The sequence below is a fragment of the Bufo bufo genome, chromosome 7 (genome assembly GCF_905171765.1).
Source record: "Bufo bufo chromosome 7, aBufBuf1.1, whole genome shotgun sequence".
Classification (NCBI taxonomy): Eukaryota; Metazoa; Chordata; class Amphibia; order Anura; family Bufonidae; genus Bufo; species Bufo bufo.
The window spans coordinates 126,707,477-126,721,076 of record NC_053395.1 but is presented as its reverse complement, the minus strand read 5'-3'; the positions used below and the strand labels follow the sequence as shown (position 1 = coordinate 126,721,076).

At 41.4% G+C, this 13,600-nt stretch overlaps 1 protein-coding gene across 5 annotated transcripts; it reads right to left on the bottom strand.

Moving 5' to 3' along the window:
- Nucleotides 1-1,605: 1,605 nt before the first annotated feature.
- On the bottom strand, nucleotides 1,606-8,301 carry LOC121007639 (gamma-crystallin 1-like). 5 transcript variants are annotated; one of them, XM_040439717.1, is made up of 3 exons: nucleotides 6,985-7,242; nucleotides 5,227-5,484; nucleotides 1,606-1,623 (listed from the first exon to the last, which is right to left on the bottom strand). In XM_040439717.1, the coding sequence occupies exons 1-3, from the start codon at nucleotides 7,240-7,242 to the stop codon at nucleotides 1,606-1,608; spliced, it is 534 nt and encodes a 177-aa protein (XP_040295651.1). The 5 variants fall into 5 exon arrangements, with proteins under 5 accessions (XP_040295651.1, XP_040295654.1, XP_040295652.1 ...); XM_040439720.1 differs by lacking the exon at nucleotides 1,606-1,623 and adding an exon at nucleotides 8,293-8,301 and having other exon boundaries at nucleotides 5,209-5,477; nucleotides 6,981-7,227; XM_040439718.1 differs by lacking the exon at nucleotides 1,606-1,623 and adding an exon at nucleotides 8,293-8,301 and having other exon boundaries at nucleotides 5,209-5,484; nucleotides 6,985-7,227.
- Between the last annotated feature and the right edge of the window lie 5,299 nt (nucleotides 8,302-13,600).

The window sequence follows — 13,600 nt, the reverse complement described above, 5'->3', positions numbered from 1 at the left end:
CGAACACCCCAAAATTCGGTACGAACCCGAACTATACAGTTTGGATTCGCTCATCCCTAATCCTAACATAGGAAGTTGCGACTCCCTCATCCCAGCTGCGGCATAGTGTCTGGTGAAGGCCTGCGAGCCGAAAACGTTCATGTACCGAGCAAACTGAGTAATAAAAGACAAACTCAAAGAAACAGAATTCTGCTGTGATTTATATTTACTAGTGACATATCATTGTTATTAGATGATGTGGAAAAAAGTGGAAAAGCAGATGGCATAAGTTGAATTCTTCGACCTGTAGGGCGAGAGCAGTTAGGGTTGGAGAAGTGGATTTGTATATAGGGTGTGTGGGTGTGTGTGGGGGCGCTTTCTTCTTGTGTCACTCCGGGAATGCCTCATGACCTTTTTTCTCTCCTCTTCCAATGGTTCATGGATCCAACTGCCGGTCATTCGCTCTGGTAGTCAGGACAAGCTGACGCAGTATAGAGTGTTTTATTCACACTTATGGAAGCAAAACAGTATGACAGTCCATTTGCAGTTTTGGTGTTCGTTCACACCTAGACAGTTCATACAGCAAAAGAGTCACCTGTTATCCTAGGTGTTAGTTCACACCCGATCGGCATTGCTCAGGACAGAGCAGACCTCCCAAACTCAGGCCTCCAGGGTAGCACATGGCTCAGATCCCAATCCAGCGATTGCCAGGCTCCTCTGTCAGAGAGAGAGGTAATTATTACCAGCTGACACTGCTGGCTGGGCTTTTTATATAGGCCAGTCACCTACCCAGCACTTTGACTACTCTCAGTAAGAGCCGTTCTGGATCAGCTATTACAGCTACACTAAATAGCAAGGTGTCAAACAGCAACTGCTGCTGACACATTATAACTGGCTCTTACTCCACCGAGGCCAGGAAACTCGGTGACACATACCTACCGTCAACAACGGTCCCTTGCGCCTTCTTACAAACCTCCCCCTTTGTTCAACCCTGAGGGGGTGAATACTTGCCAGACAAGGTACCCAGGACAAGGCATCCGCGTTTCCCTGCAAGCGGCCTGCCCTGTGTTCCACTGAGAACTTGAAGTTCTGTAATGACAAGAACCATCTGGTGACCCGAGCATTCCTCTCTTTTGCCTGGCTCTTCCACTTGAGAGGGGAGTGGTCGGTCGCCAGAAGGAACTTTCTTCCCAACAGATAATAGCGAAGAGACTCGAGTGCCCACTTGATGGCCAGGCTACTCTCTCTCCACTATACTGTACTAGTCTTGGCTGGGGTGAGTTTGCGGCTCAGGAAAACAATGGGATGTTCCTCCCCATTGATTTCCTGAGAGAGTACAGCTCCGAGGCCTACTTCAGAGGCATCGGTCTGTACCACAAACTCCCTCTTGAAGTCGGGCGTCAACAAAACCGGTGACCTGCACAGGACCGACTCAAAAGCCTCTTCCGCCTGGTCATTCCAGCGGACCATCACGGACTTCCGTCCCTTCAAGAGCCCTGTCAACGGAGTTCCTAAAGTGGCCAAATGGGTTACAAACCTCATATAATAGCCCACCATTCCCAGGAATGACTTTACTTGCCTCGTGGTAACAGGTTGGGGCCAATTACCGAATCAGCAATATTTTATTCACTTGGGGTTTGATAACTCTACGTCCAATGACGTACCCCAGGTACTTAGTCTCCTCTAACTCTATCGCACATTTTTTGGGGTTTGCGGACAGTCCAGCCTTCCTAAGGGAGTCCACTCTAGCCTGCACTTTGGGTAGATGACTTTCCCAGTCGGTACTGTGGATGAAAATATCAACCAGGTAAGCTGAAGCGTATCGATGATGTGGACGCAGCACAATGTCCATGAGCCGTTAAAAAGTGGCAGGGGTGCCATACAGACCAAAGGGTAACACCTTATATTGGTACAGCCCCTCTGGTGTGATGAAGGCAGTTCTCTCTTTGGCAGCCTCTTTCAAGGGTACCTGCCAGTACCCTTTGGTGAGGTCCAAAACAAAAAAATACCGGGCTTGGCCTAACCTCTCAATAAGTTCATCCACCCAAGGCATGGGATATGCATCAAACTTAGAGATCTCGTTTAGTTTTCAAAAATCGTTACAAAACCGGAGTGTCCCATCCGGCTTGGGTATTAGAACTATAGGACTAGCCCACTCACTTTTAGACTCCTCAATGACGTCTAGTCTCAGAATCATCTGCACTTCCTCTGAGATAGCGTGTCGCCGAGCCTCAGGTACCTGGTAGGGTTTTAGCTGGACTTTCGCCTGAGGCTCAATGACAATGTCATTCCGAATTGTGGAAGTGCATCCAGGGAGATCTGAAAACACATCCGTGTTCCGGCTAATAAACTCCATGGCCTCCTGAGCCTGCTTAGGCCTGCAATTTTTACTGTGGCAGCCGCTTCCCTTGCTTCAGACAGAGGGGCCGAAACCGCTTCCCTTAAAAAACCTGGCCGCGGGCTGTCTTCAGTACAGGTTTCCCTATCTTGCCATGGTTTGAATAGATTCACATGGTACACCTGCTCTGGCTTTTGCCTGCCTGGCTGGTGTACCTTGTAATTTACCTCTCCAATTTTTTCAAGTACTTCGTAGGGCCCCTGCCACCTGGCCAGGAACTTACTGTGCACGGTCGGCACTAGAACCAAAACCCGATCACCAGGGTTAAAGATCCGGATGCGAGCCTGCAGATTATACACTCGACTCCCTGACAAAAGGCAAAATGGTCTCTATCTGCTGTTGCATCTTGGTAACATACTCAAGGACACTTTTATGCGGAGTGGGTTGCTTTTCCCACACCTATTTGGCTATGTCCAACAAACCACAAGGATGTCTGCCATATAGCAATTCGAAGGGCGAGAACCCAGTAGAGGCCTGGGGTACCTCTCGCACAGCAAACATGAGATAGGGCAGAAGAAGGTCCATGTCCTTCCCATCTTTAGACACTACCCTTTTTAACATGTTTTTAGTGTTTTGTTAAACCTTACATCCAGATCATCCGTTTGCGGATGGTACACGGACGTCCGTAACTGTTTGATATGCAGCAACTTACAGAGTTCCCTCATTACCTTGGACATAAAAGGGGTCCCCTGGTCAGTCAGAACCTCTTTAGGTAGCCCCACTCGGGAGAACATGTCCAATACCTCCTTAGCTATAAGTTTAGCTGATGTATGTCGCAGTTGCACCGCCTCCGGGTACCGAGTGGCATAGTCTAGGATGACCAAGATGTGTTGGTGTCCTCTAGCGGACTTCAGTACTGGGCCTATGAGGTCCATATCGATTCGCTCAAACGGTACCTGGATGATCGGGAGAGGTACCAAGGGACTGCGGAAAAGGTGCTGGGGGCTAGTTGCCTGGCAGGTCGGGCAAGACTTACAGAATTCGTCCACCTCCCTAAACACACTAGGCCAGTAAAACCGTTGTAGTATCCGGTCCTGTGTTTTCTACATTCCCAGATGACCCCCGAGAACATGTTGGTGGGCTAACTCTAACACAAATAAATTCTCATTGTGGGCGCTATAGTTAGTGGTGGGTAGGTGGTTAGGAGTTCTGAGAGCCTTTTTTGAGTTGATGGTTAACAATAAATCACCAATCCATTAGAAACACGCAAAAAAGGTCAGATCTTGTTAGCTGGTTAAGTTCCTGCAATTGTGAGATACTGGCCACCTGGTCTCTCAGACTCGCTTATTTATTTATACGTATACCACCTACCCAGTTCTTTTTGTTGCACTATCTATCCGACTTGGGCAGACACAAAATCCAGTCGGTGTATCAGGCAACAATGTCTGATTGTGCAATTTTTTACTTTTTTTTTTTTTTAAAGTGTGCTGTAATACAATCCCCAGTTTTTAACTAGTATTAATAACGTTTGTTAGTTTTAGCACCTCTAATTGTCCGTAATAGAGGTTTCTCTAATCCCTGCCATTAGTGCAGGAACCTACTTGTCATTAGATTACTCCTACTCCATTCAGCCTGCTACCAAAGACATATTTGCAGCTTCAAGGCCCCTTAGTGATCACTTTAAAAAGATGTATGGGCAGTCAGTCAAAGGTTAAAGTAATTCAACTTTGGAGAGTTGTAATGTGGCATTCAAGTTGACACAATAACAGAATGCTAAACAGAACCCTTATCTCTTGAATTCCTAGTTTCCACTAATACAAAAGTAGAGATAAGGTAGATTTAGATGAACCAATAATTGTCCCGATAATCTGGCCATCTAAATATGCTGCCGATCACCCGAGAAACAAGCAAAATGCATGTTCATAGGGTAATCCTGTCATTCATGCAGGCACCACCAATTATAATTTTTGGGCAGCAGATTGTGCTTTCTAAACAGCGATCTACTGCCCAGAAACAATAATTCTGTATGGGGACAAGGGATTGCTATAGTGATCCCTTGTCCTCATACTGTAAAGGACTCCAGCGGTCTCCTTCACTGTGTAATGTAAGCAGTCAACTGCCTGGAAAGAATGCTTCCTTCTTGACAATTGGCCGCTCCATCAACCTGTCTAAAGCCACCCTAAGGCTTCATGTACTGTACACAGGTCCATTATGGGTCAGGGCAACCTCAGACTGTACTGCCATATGCCTCCAATATAATATGAAGGCAGAGATTTCCCATAAGATTCCATAGTAGAGATTGTATATATGCACTATATGGAAAATCAATGTTTGCCCTCTCTCTCTACATATTCATACTGTAGAGCACAGTTTGCCTCATTAAATCTTAAAAAAGCTCCTAGAAATATGTATTCTGTTTAATCTAAATATGACTGATTATGTCTACAGTTAAATACAGTAAATCTGACAATAGAGATGAATTAATTGATTCTAAATTATTCAAAACTTTTGAAAATTGTTTTGAACAAATCACTTAAAACCATTTTAAAGATCAGAAGACAGATTCATCTGCCACCACAAAGGAATATTTTTTGTTTGTTACTACCTGCTACCATCCATTTAACCATAGACATATACTGATTGTTGCTGTCACTTTGACATTACTAATCAAATCTCGGCATTCAAGAGCTTCAAAAGAGTTGGATACAGTCTTGAGAGATGACAGAATGTCATGCCCGCTACTACCTGCTACCATGTGTTTAACCATAGCCATATACTGATTACTGAAGCATATACCATATCATGTAATAAATCGAGAACTGAAAATATAAAACACATGTTGTAGTGAACATTATTTAATGAGGAATTTTTAGAAGGACCATTTTTATCAACTAATATAGATGCTGGACACGCCTGAATGATCCTACTCTTGAGCTGTTGGCTCCCCAGTTGGTGTATCTCCTGTACTCTCCAGGTTTCAGGTAATATTGACGTCCTTTGTAATTAGGCTCCTCATAGAACATCCAGTGACCATCAATGACATTGCATGAGTGGATATCATGATGATGGAACTTCTCATAGACACATTGACAGTCCTCAGTAAACTCTATCATTTGTCCCCTGAAGTCTTCTTTTTCATAAATCTTAATGATGAAAGGACCTCGGTGCTATAATAGAAAGCAAATTATGTAGGTAAACTTGGCAAAATCATGCTGCTAAACTGTAATGCATAACAAGTATCAACAACCTCCAACACTGTAGCTATGGCTAAACAACAATTCCCAGCATGCTCACCTGCTTGAATTGAGCATGCTGAGAGTTATAGTTTCATAAAAGCTGAAGTACTGGAGGCTACTGATCCATGATTTATAATGAATCATTGAATAATTTATTTGTATATAATATTGTAATTAACAGTTACAGTGGCTCAAAACCAATGGTAAATGTCAAACTTAACTAATGTATGGGGAGGTGCTTTATACTTTAAAACTTCTGGGCCCCAGTGCAAAATTTGTAATAGATGGCACCATCTACCATTCCCTCTCAGGTACAAAGATCCAAGTGCTGCCACTGCACCTCTTTTAGATATATCCCTTCCAAATAATTACAAGTACAACACCAGTCAAAAGTTTGGACATATTTTTTCTTGGTTTTTTTTTATGTTTTAGTTTTTACATTCAGGTTCAAATTGAAGACATTAAAACAATGAAGAAGCAGATATGGAATAAAGCAGTAAACAAAAATGTGTTAAACAAACCAGAATATGTTATTTTATATTCTTCAAAGTAGCCCTCTTTCGCTATGATGATAACTTTGTACACTCCGCATTCTTTTAATCAATTCAGTAAGTTGTTACCTGGAATGGTTTTTAGTTGACACATATGCCTTGTTAAAGGTCCATTTGTTGAATTTCTTGCCTTCATAATCAGTGATGAGCGACAGGGGCAATATTCAAATTTGTGATATATTGCGAATATTTGGGCGAATATTCATCATATATTTGCGAATTCGAGAATTCGGGATCTCCAGTCATTATTTTCTTGATTGCGAAAATCTGCAATCGGAAAATTTGCGATACGAAAATTTGCGATCAACACTACTCACATAGGCAACTTTCCTATTGGTTGCTAGGGATTTTGCTAAGTGCCGATTTTTGTGATAAATTCGCAATAAATTCGCAATAAATTCGTGATTAGAATATTCGTGAATATGAATATATAGTACTATATTCTAAATATTTGCAAATTTTCGAAGTGGTGATATTCGCGATTAAAATTCGCGATTTTAATATTAATGCTCAACACTATTACTAATGTGTTTGAGACCGTTAGTTGTGTTGTTTACAAAGCTGTCATTAAAGCAAATGGGGGCTACATTGAAGAATCTAACATTTAAAACATATTTGTTTCACACTTTTTGTTTACTTTTTAATTCCATATGTGTCTGTTCATCGTTTTCATGTCTTTAATATGAATCTACAATGAAAAAATGACAAAGGAAAACAAAACTATAGAATGAAAAGATGCGTCCACACTTTTGACTGATACTACATACAACAGTGCTTACCGTAATTTCCCTCTACATTCTATAAATTTATAAAATCCAATAATATCTGCAACTTTCTGTGCATAGCTTTATTTTCTCAAATGAAAACCAAAATTGCATACCTGAGCAGTTAGGTGACAGGATCTAACTGAGTCATTAAAGCCCAACCATTGCTGGAAATCAGGATATTCTCCTCTCCTCAGATAATATTGATATCCCTTGAAGTTGGAATGCTCATAGAGGATCCAGTTTCCACTCTCCACTCGGATCGAGTTACAATGGCTAAAATATGAGGACAGGTCAGAGCAGTCAGAACTGCACTCATAGGAGCGGCCCTGGAAGTTTTTGTCCTCGTAGAAGATAATCTGAAAAGTTTTCATGAAACATTCAAACTTATTTTTAACTTATTGTTTTTAATAAAAACACAAAAGATGCAATCTTTTTAAAGTATACCTCCAGTTATGTAGAAACGTACAGAATAATATGTTAATAATATGTCGTTTGAACATTTAATACATGATCGTAAAATTTTAGAAGCTGTCTTACATTTAGAACTGGTGGAGGATCCGCCAATGTTATGAAGAGCCCGGCGCCTCTTCATAACTTCAGCGAAGCCACTGCCAGCTTAGGACTTTATTAAGACTGGCGTCTAAAACGCTGGTCTTAATAAATATGCCCCAAAATGTCTACTGGATGCAGAGGCCTAGGAGATAGCACAGGTGACTCTGTCTCCCAATGCACAATTATAAGCAATCTGACCTCATTGGTCTGTGTTGCTATTTAAGCCAGTTTCACACAAACATAAGACTGATACATTTTTGTACCTAATATATGGCTGTAGGCCCTGGTCTAACCACAGTTGAAATGACCGAAATGATCCTTATGATACTATCAACTCGGGTCATTAGATCAGAGGTTGGTGAGAGTCAAAATTGCTTGATTCATTACAGATTTTGATATGGTGGTGGACACATCTGCATTTTTTAATACAATACAAATTGTGACATATACTTAGCATTTTTGTGCAGATAATGTGAGTATTTCATAATAATGAAATAAAGTGGCAAACAGAGCAAAAGAAGATCAATAGCAAAACATTAAAATAAGACACCTAGTGGTTTATGTCATTGTGGCAAAACAAAAGAGACTTGTTCTTGTTGCCCCTTCCTCAACCTCATTGCCACCCTATGGTGATGTTTCATTGACTGAATATTATTGTATGTACAGTCTTAGTGAAACGTTATTCTTGCTGCTACTACACATCACGCTGTTTCCAGTTACAATGATACAGGTGTTATTAATCAAATGTAATATAGAAATGCATTTTAAAAAAGCGTATTATTGTGTAATGCAGTCTTAATTCTAAAACGAAACAAACAAGCAAATACAAATGTCAAAATATACTCTCTAACATTGTAGACAATACTTACCTTTCCCATGATGGATGAAGAGCTGAGAGAGAGGTACTGATGAAAGAAATAATTTTGTCCTTTTATATACACTGACCATTGCTGCATTCAGCAGAACATCAAAGAAACTACCATTTCTGTTTACTAAGTTAAACGAACAGTATAGCTTTATCCATTGGTGTTCTTTTTGTGTTTCCCTTTGTATGCTCACTGGGAGTAGTTGCTAGAGCTTTACACAATTCTATTCGCCTTGGCTTTATTTGACAGATAACATTACAATTTGTTCACATGTTCAAAAATGTATAGTGCGACCAATCCACTTTGCATATAATACCTTACATAAAACTCTTGAAATCATGTAGAATATTAACCATTAAAGGACAAAGCGATAATTTTTTTTCTTTATTGCCATATTCTAATCCCTATAACCTTTTGATATTTAAGTTAATGGAGCTGTGTTAAGGCTTATTTCTTGCAGGGTGATATATGCTTTTTAATGATACTATTTTGTAGTGTGTGACTTTTCGATCACTTTTTATTCCGCTTTTTTGGGGAGTTGAAGTGACAAAAATGGTGAATTGGCCATTTTGTTTTTGTTTTTCCGTTACACCATTCGCAGTATGGAATAAATATTTTATTAGTATGGGCATTTTGGGATGCAGCAATACCTAGGTGACTATAACCAGCAATCATTAGATTGTCAATTGTATTATGTGATGGATATTTATCCATCAGAGAACATACCATTCACTGTATTCCAATACAGTGCTGCCACCTGCAGGCGTGTATTAAAATATACTACACTGCTCAAAAAAATAAAGGGAACACAAAAATAACACATCCTAGATCTGAATTAATTAAATATTTTTCTGAAATACTTTGTTCTTTACATAGTTTAATGTGCTGACAACAAAATCACACAAAAATTAAAAACTGGAAATCAAATTTTTTAACCCATGGAGGTCTGGATTTGGAGTCACCCTCAAAATTAAAGTAGAAAAACACACTACAGGCTGATCCAACTTTGATGTAATGTCCTTAAAACAAGTCAAAATTAGGCTCAGTAGTGTGTGTGGCCTCCACGTGCCTGTATGACCTCCCTACAACGCCTGTGCATGCTCCTGATGAGGTGGCGGACGGTCTCCTGAGGGATCTCCTCCCAGACCTGGACTAAAGCATCTGCCAACTCCTGGACAGTCTGTGGTGCAACGTGACGTTGGTGGATAGAGCGAGACATGATGTCCCAGATAATTGGATTCAGGTCTGGGGAACGGGCGGGCCAGTCCATAGCATCAATGCCTACGTCTTGCAGGAACTGCTGACACACTTCAGCCACATGAGGTCTAGCATTGTCTTGCATTAGGAGGAACCCAGGGCCAACCGCACCAGCATGTGGTCTCACAAGGGGTCTGAGGATCTCATCTCGGTACCTAATGGCAGTCAGGCTACCTCTGGCGAGCACATGGAGGGCTGTGCGGCCCTCCAAAGAAATGCCACCCCACACCATTACTGACCCAATGCCAAACCGGTCATGCTGGAGGATGTTGCAGGCAGCAGAACGTTCTCCACGGCGTCTCCAGACTCTGTCACATCTGTCACATGTGCTCAGTATGAACCTGCTTTCATCTGTGAAGAGCACAGGGCGCCAGTGGCGAATTTGCCAATCTTGGTGTTCTCTGGCAAATGCCAAACGTCCTGCACAGTGTTGGGCTGTAAGCACAACCCCCACCTGTGGACGTCGGGCCCTCATATCACCCTCATGGAGTCTGTTTCTGACCGTTTGAGCAGACACATGCACATTGGTGGCCTGCTGGAGGTCATTTTGCAGGGCTCTTGCAGTGCTCCTCCTGTTCCTCCTTGCACAAAGGAGGAGGTAGCGGTCCTGCTGCTGGGTTGTTGCCCTCTTACGGCCTCCTCCACGTCTCCTGATGTACTGGCCTGTATCCTGGTAGTGCCTCCATGCTCTGGACACTATGCTGACAGACACAGCAAACCTTCTTGCCACAGCTCGCATTGATGTGCCATCCTGGATAAGCTGCACTACCTGAGCCACTTGTGTGGGTTGTAGACTCCGTCTCATGCTACCACTAGAGTGAAAGCACCGCCAGCATTCAAAAGTGACCAAAACATCAGCCAGGAAGCATAGGAACTGAGAAGAGGTCTGTGGTTACCACCTGCAGAACCACTCCTTTATTGGGGGTGTCTTGCTAATTGCCTATAATTTCCACCTGTTGTCTATCCCATTTGCACAACAGCATGTGAAATTGATTGTCACTCAGTGTTGCTTCCTAAGTGGACAGTTTGATTTCACAGAAGTGTGATTGACTTGGAGTTACATTGTGTTGTTTAACCACTTCCCATCTGGGCCCTTTGCCCCCTTCCTGACCAGGCCAAATTTTGCAAAACGGACATATCTCACTTTATGTGGTAATAACTTTGGAACGCCTTTATTTATCCAAGTCATTCAGAGATTGTTTTCTCGTGACACATTGTACTTCATGATAGTCATAAATTTGAGTCAAAATATTTCACCTTTATTTATGAAAAAATCCCAAATTTACCCAAAAATTAAAAAAAATCGCAATTTTCTAAATTTCAATTTCTCTGCTTTTAAAACAGAAAGTGATACCTCATAAAATATTTATTATTTAACATTCCCCATATGTCTACTTTATGTTGGCATCATTTTGGAAATGTCATTTTATTTTTTTAGGACGTTAGAAGGCTTAGAAGTTTAGAAGCAATTCTTCAAATTTTTAGGAAAATTGCCAAAACCCACTTTATAAGGACCAGTTCAGGTCTGAAGTCACTTTGTGGGGCCTACATAGTGGATACCCCCATAAATGACCCCATTGTAGAAACTACACCCCTCAAGGTATTCAAAACCGATTTTACAAACTTTGTTAACCCTTTAGGCGTTCCACAAGAATTAAAGGAAAATGGAGATCAAATTTTTAAATTTCACTTTTTTGGCAGATTTTCCATTTTAATCAATTTTTTTCTCTAACACATCGATGGTTAACAGCCAAACAAAACTCAATATTTATTACCCAGATTCTGCGGTTTACAGAAACACCCCACATGTGGTCGTAAACTGCTGTATGGGCACACGGCAGGGCGCAGAAGGAAAGGAACTCCACATGGTTTTTAGATGCCATGTCCCATTTGAAGCCCCCTGATGCACCCTTACAGTAGAAACTCCCAAGAAGTGACCCCATTTTGGAAACTAGGGGATAAGGTGCCAGTTTTATTAGTACTATTTTTGGGTACATATGATTTTTTGATCATTCAATATAACACTTTATGGGGCAAGGTGACCAAAAAATTGGTTGTTTTAGCACAGTTTCTATTTATTTATTTTTACAGCGTTCACCTTAGGGGTTCAGTCAAGTGACATTTTTATAGAGCAGATTGTTACGGACGTGGCGATACCTAATATGTATACTTTTTCTCATTTATTAAAGTTTTACACAATAATAGCATTTTTGAAACCAAAAAATTATGTTTTAATGTGTCCATGTTCTGAGAGCTATAGTTTTTTTATTTTTTGAGAGATTTTCTTATGTAGGGGCTCATTTTTTGCGGGATGAGGTGACGGTTTTATTGGTACCATTTTGTGGGACATACGCTTTTTTGATCACTTGGTGTTGCACCTTTTGTGATGCAAGGTGACAAAAATTGCTTGTTTTGACACAGTTTTTTTTTTTTTTTTTTACGGTGTTCACCCGAGGGGTTAGGTCATGTGATATTTTTATAGAGCTGGTTTTTACGGACGCGGCAATACCTAATATGTATACTTTTTTTTATTTGTTTCACTTTAACACAATAATAGCATTTTTGAAACCAAAAAAATTATGTTTTAGTGTCTCCATGTTCTAAGAGCTATAGTTTTTTTATTTTTTGAGAGATTTTCTTATGTAGGGGCTCATTTTTTGCGGGATGAGGTGACGGTTTTATTGGTACCATTTTGTGGGACATACGCGTTTTTGATCACTTGGTGTTGCACCTTTTGTGATGCAAGGTGACAAAAATTGCTTGTTTTGACACAGTTTTTTTTATTTATTTTTTACGGTGTTCATCTGAGGGGTTAGGTCATGTGATATTTTTATAGAGCTGGTTTTTACGGACGCGGCAATACTAAATATGTCTATTTTACTTTATTTTTTCTATTTTAATTTTTTTTTTTTATTCCTAACTTGGGAACTTTTTTTTTTTTTACATGTGAAACTTTATTTTATTTTATTTTTTCAACCCTTTATTTTTTTTATTTTTTTTTACACTTTTCGTCCCCCATAAGGTCATACAAGACCTCTGGGGGACATTTGCTTCACTTTTTCTTTTTTTTTTCACAGTTGATTTCTCCTGTAACTGGGGCTGAGATAGTAGCCCCAGTTACAGGACAAATGCACCCCTATAGAGGCTGTACAGCAGCAATCCTGCGCTGCACAGCCTCACAGCAGGGCTGATCGCGGTCTCTGAGAGACCTCACACAGCTCCTGCACTCTCCGGTCCCGGCGGTCACATGACCGCCGGGCCGGAACAGGAAGCGCACAGCGCTTCCTGCTCTGCAGACACAGCGCTCGGTGAGCGCTGTGTCTGCAGCGATCGTGAAGGCAGGGACACCTGGGCACTGTCCCTGCCTTGTCTTAGGGTTGCCCTGCTGTCACTGACAGCGAGCAACCCGATCAGCAGCTGCACGATTAGCGTGCAGCTGCTATTTCTGACAGGACGTTTTAAAACGTGCTGTCAGAAATAGACGTCCACCCATAGGACGTTTATATCCTATGGGCGGACGTGAGGCGGTTAAGTGTTCCCTTTATTTTTTTGAGCAGTGTATTATACTCCGGACTATCACTATAATGTGACAGCTTCCTCTATCTCAGCCAAGGGAAAGCTGTTACGGGCATAAAAGCATGTGGCTCTCGCATCTTCACTGCTCAGATATCAAATGTGACCAGAGCATCTTAAGGGTTAAATGTCTGCATTAAATGTTTATTTGAAACAGCAGAAACCCAGCGGCTATGACTAGATTTGAGCAAAGCAAGCTTTGGATGCTTAATCTGAAGTCTTATTTTTTTCTTCTTTTCACATCAGGGATAGAGATGTCCCGAACTATTCGCCCGCGAACATCGCTTGTTCGCGTTCGCCGCGGCGGGCGAACATATGCGATGTTCGGTCCGCCCCCTATACGTCATCATTGAGCAAACTTTGACCCTGTACATCACAGTCAGCAGACACATTCCAGCCAATCAGCATACCCTCCCTCCCAGACCCTCCCACCTCCTATCAAAAAGCAAGGACAGCATCCATCTTAGATTCATTCTGAAGC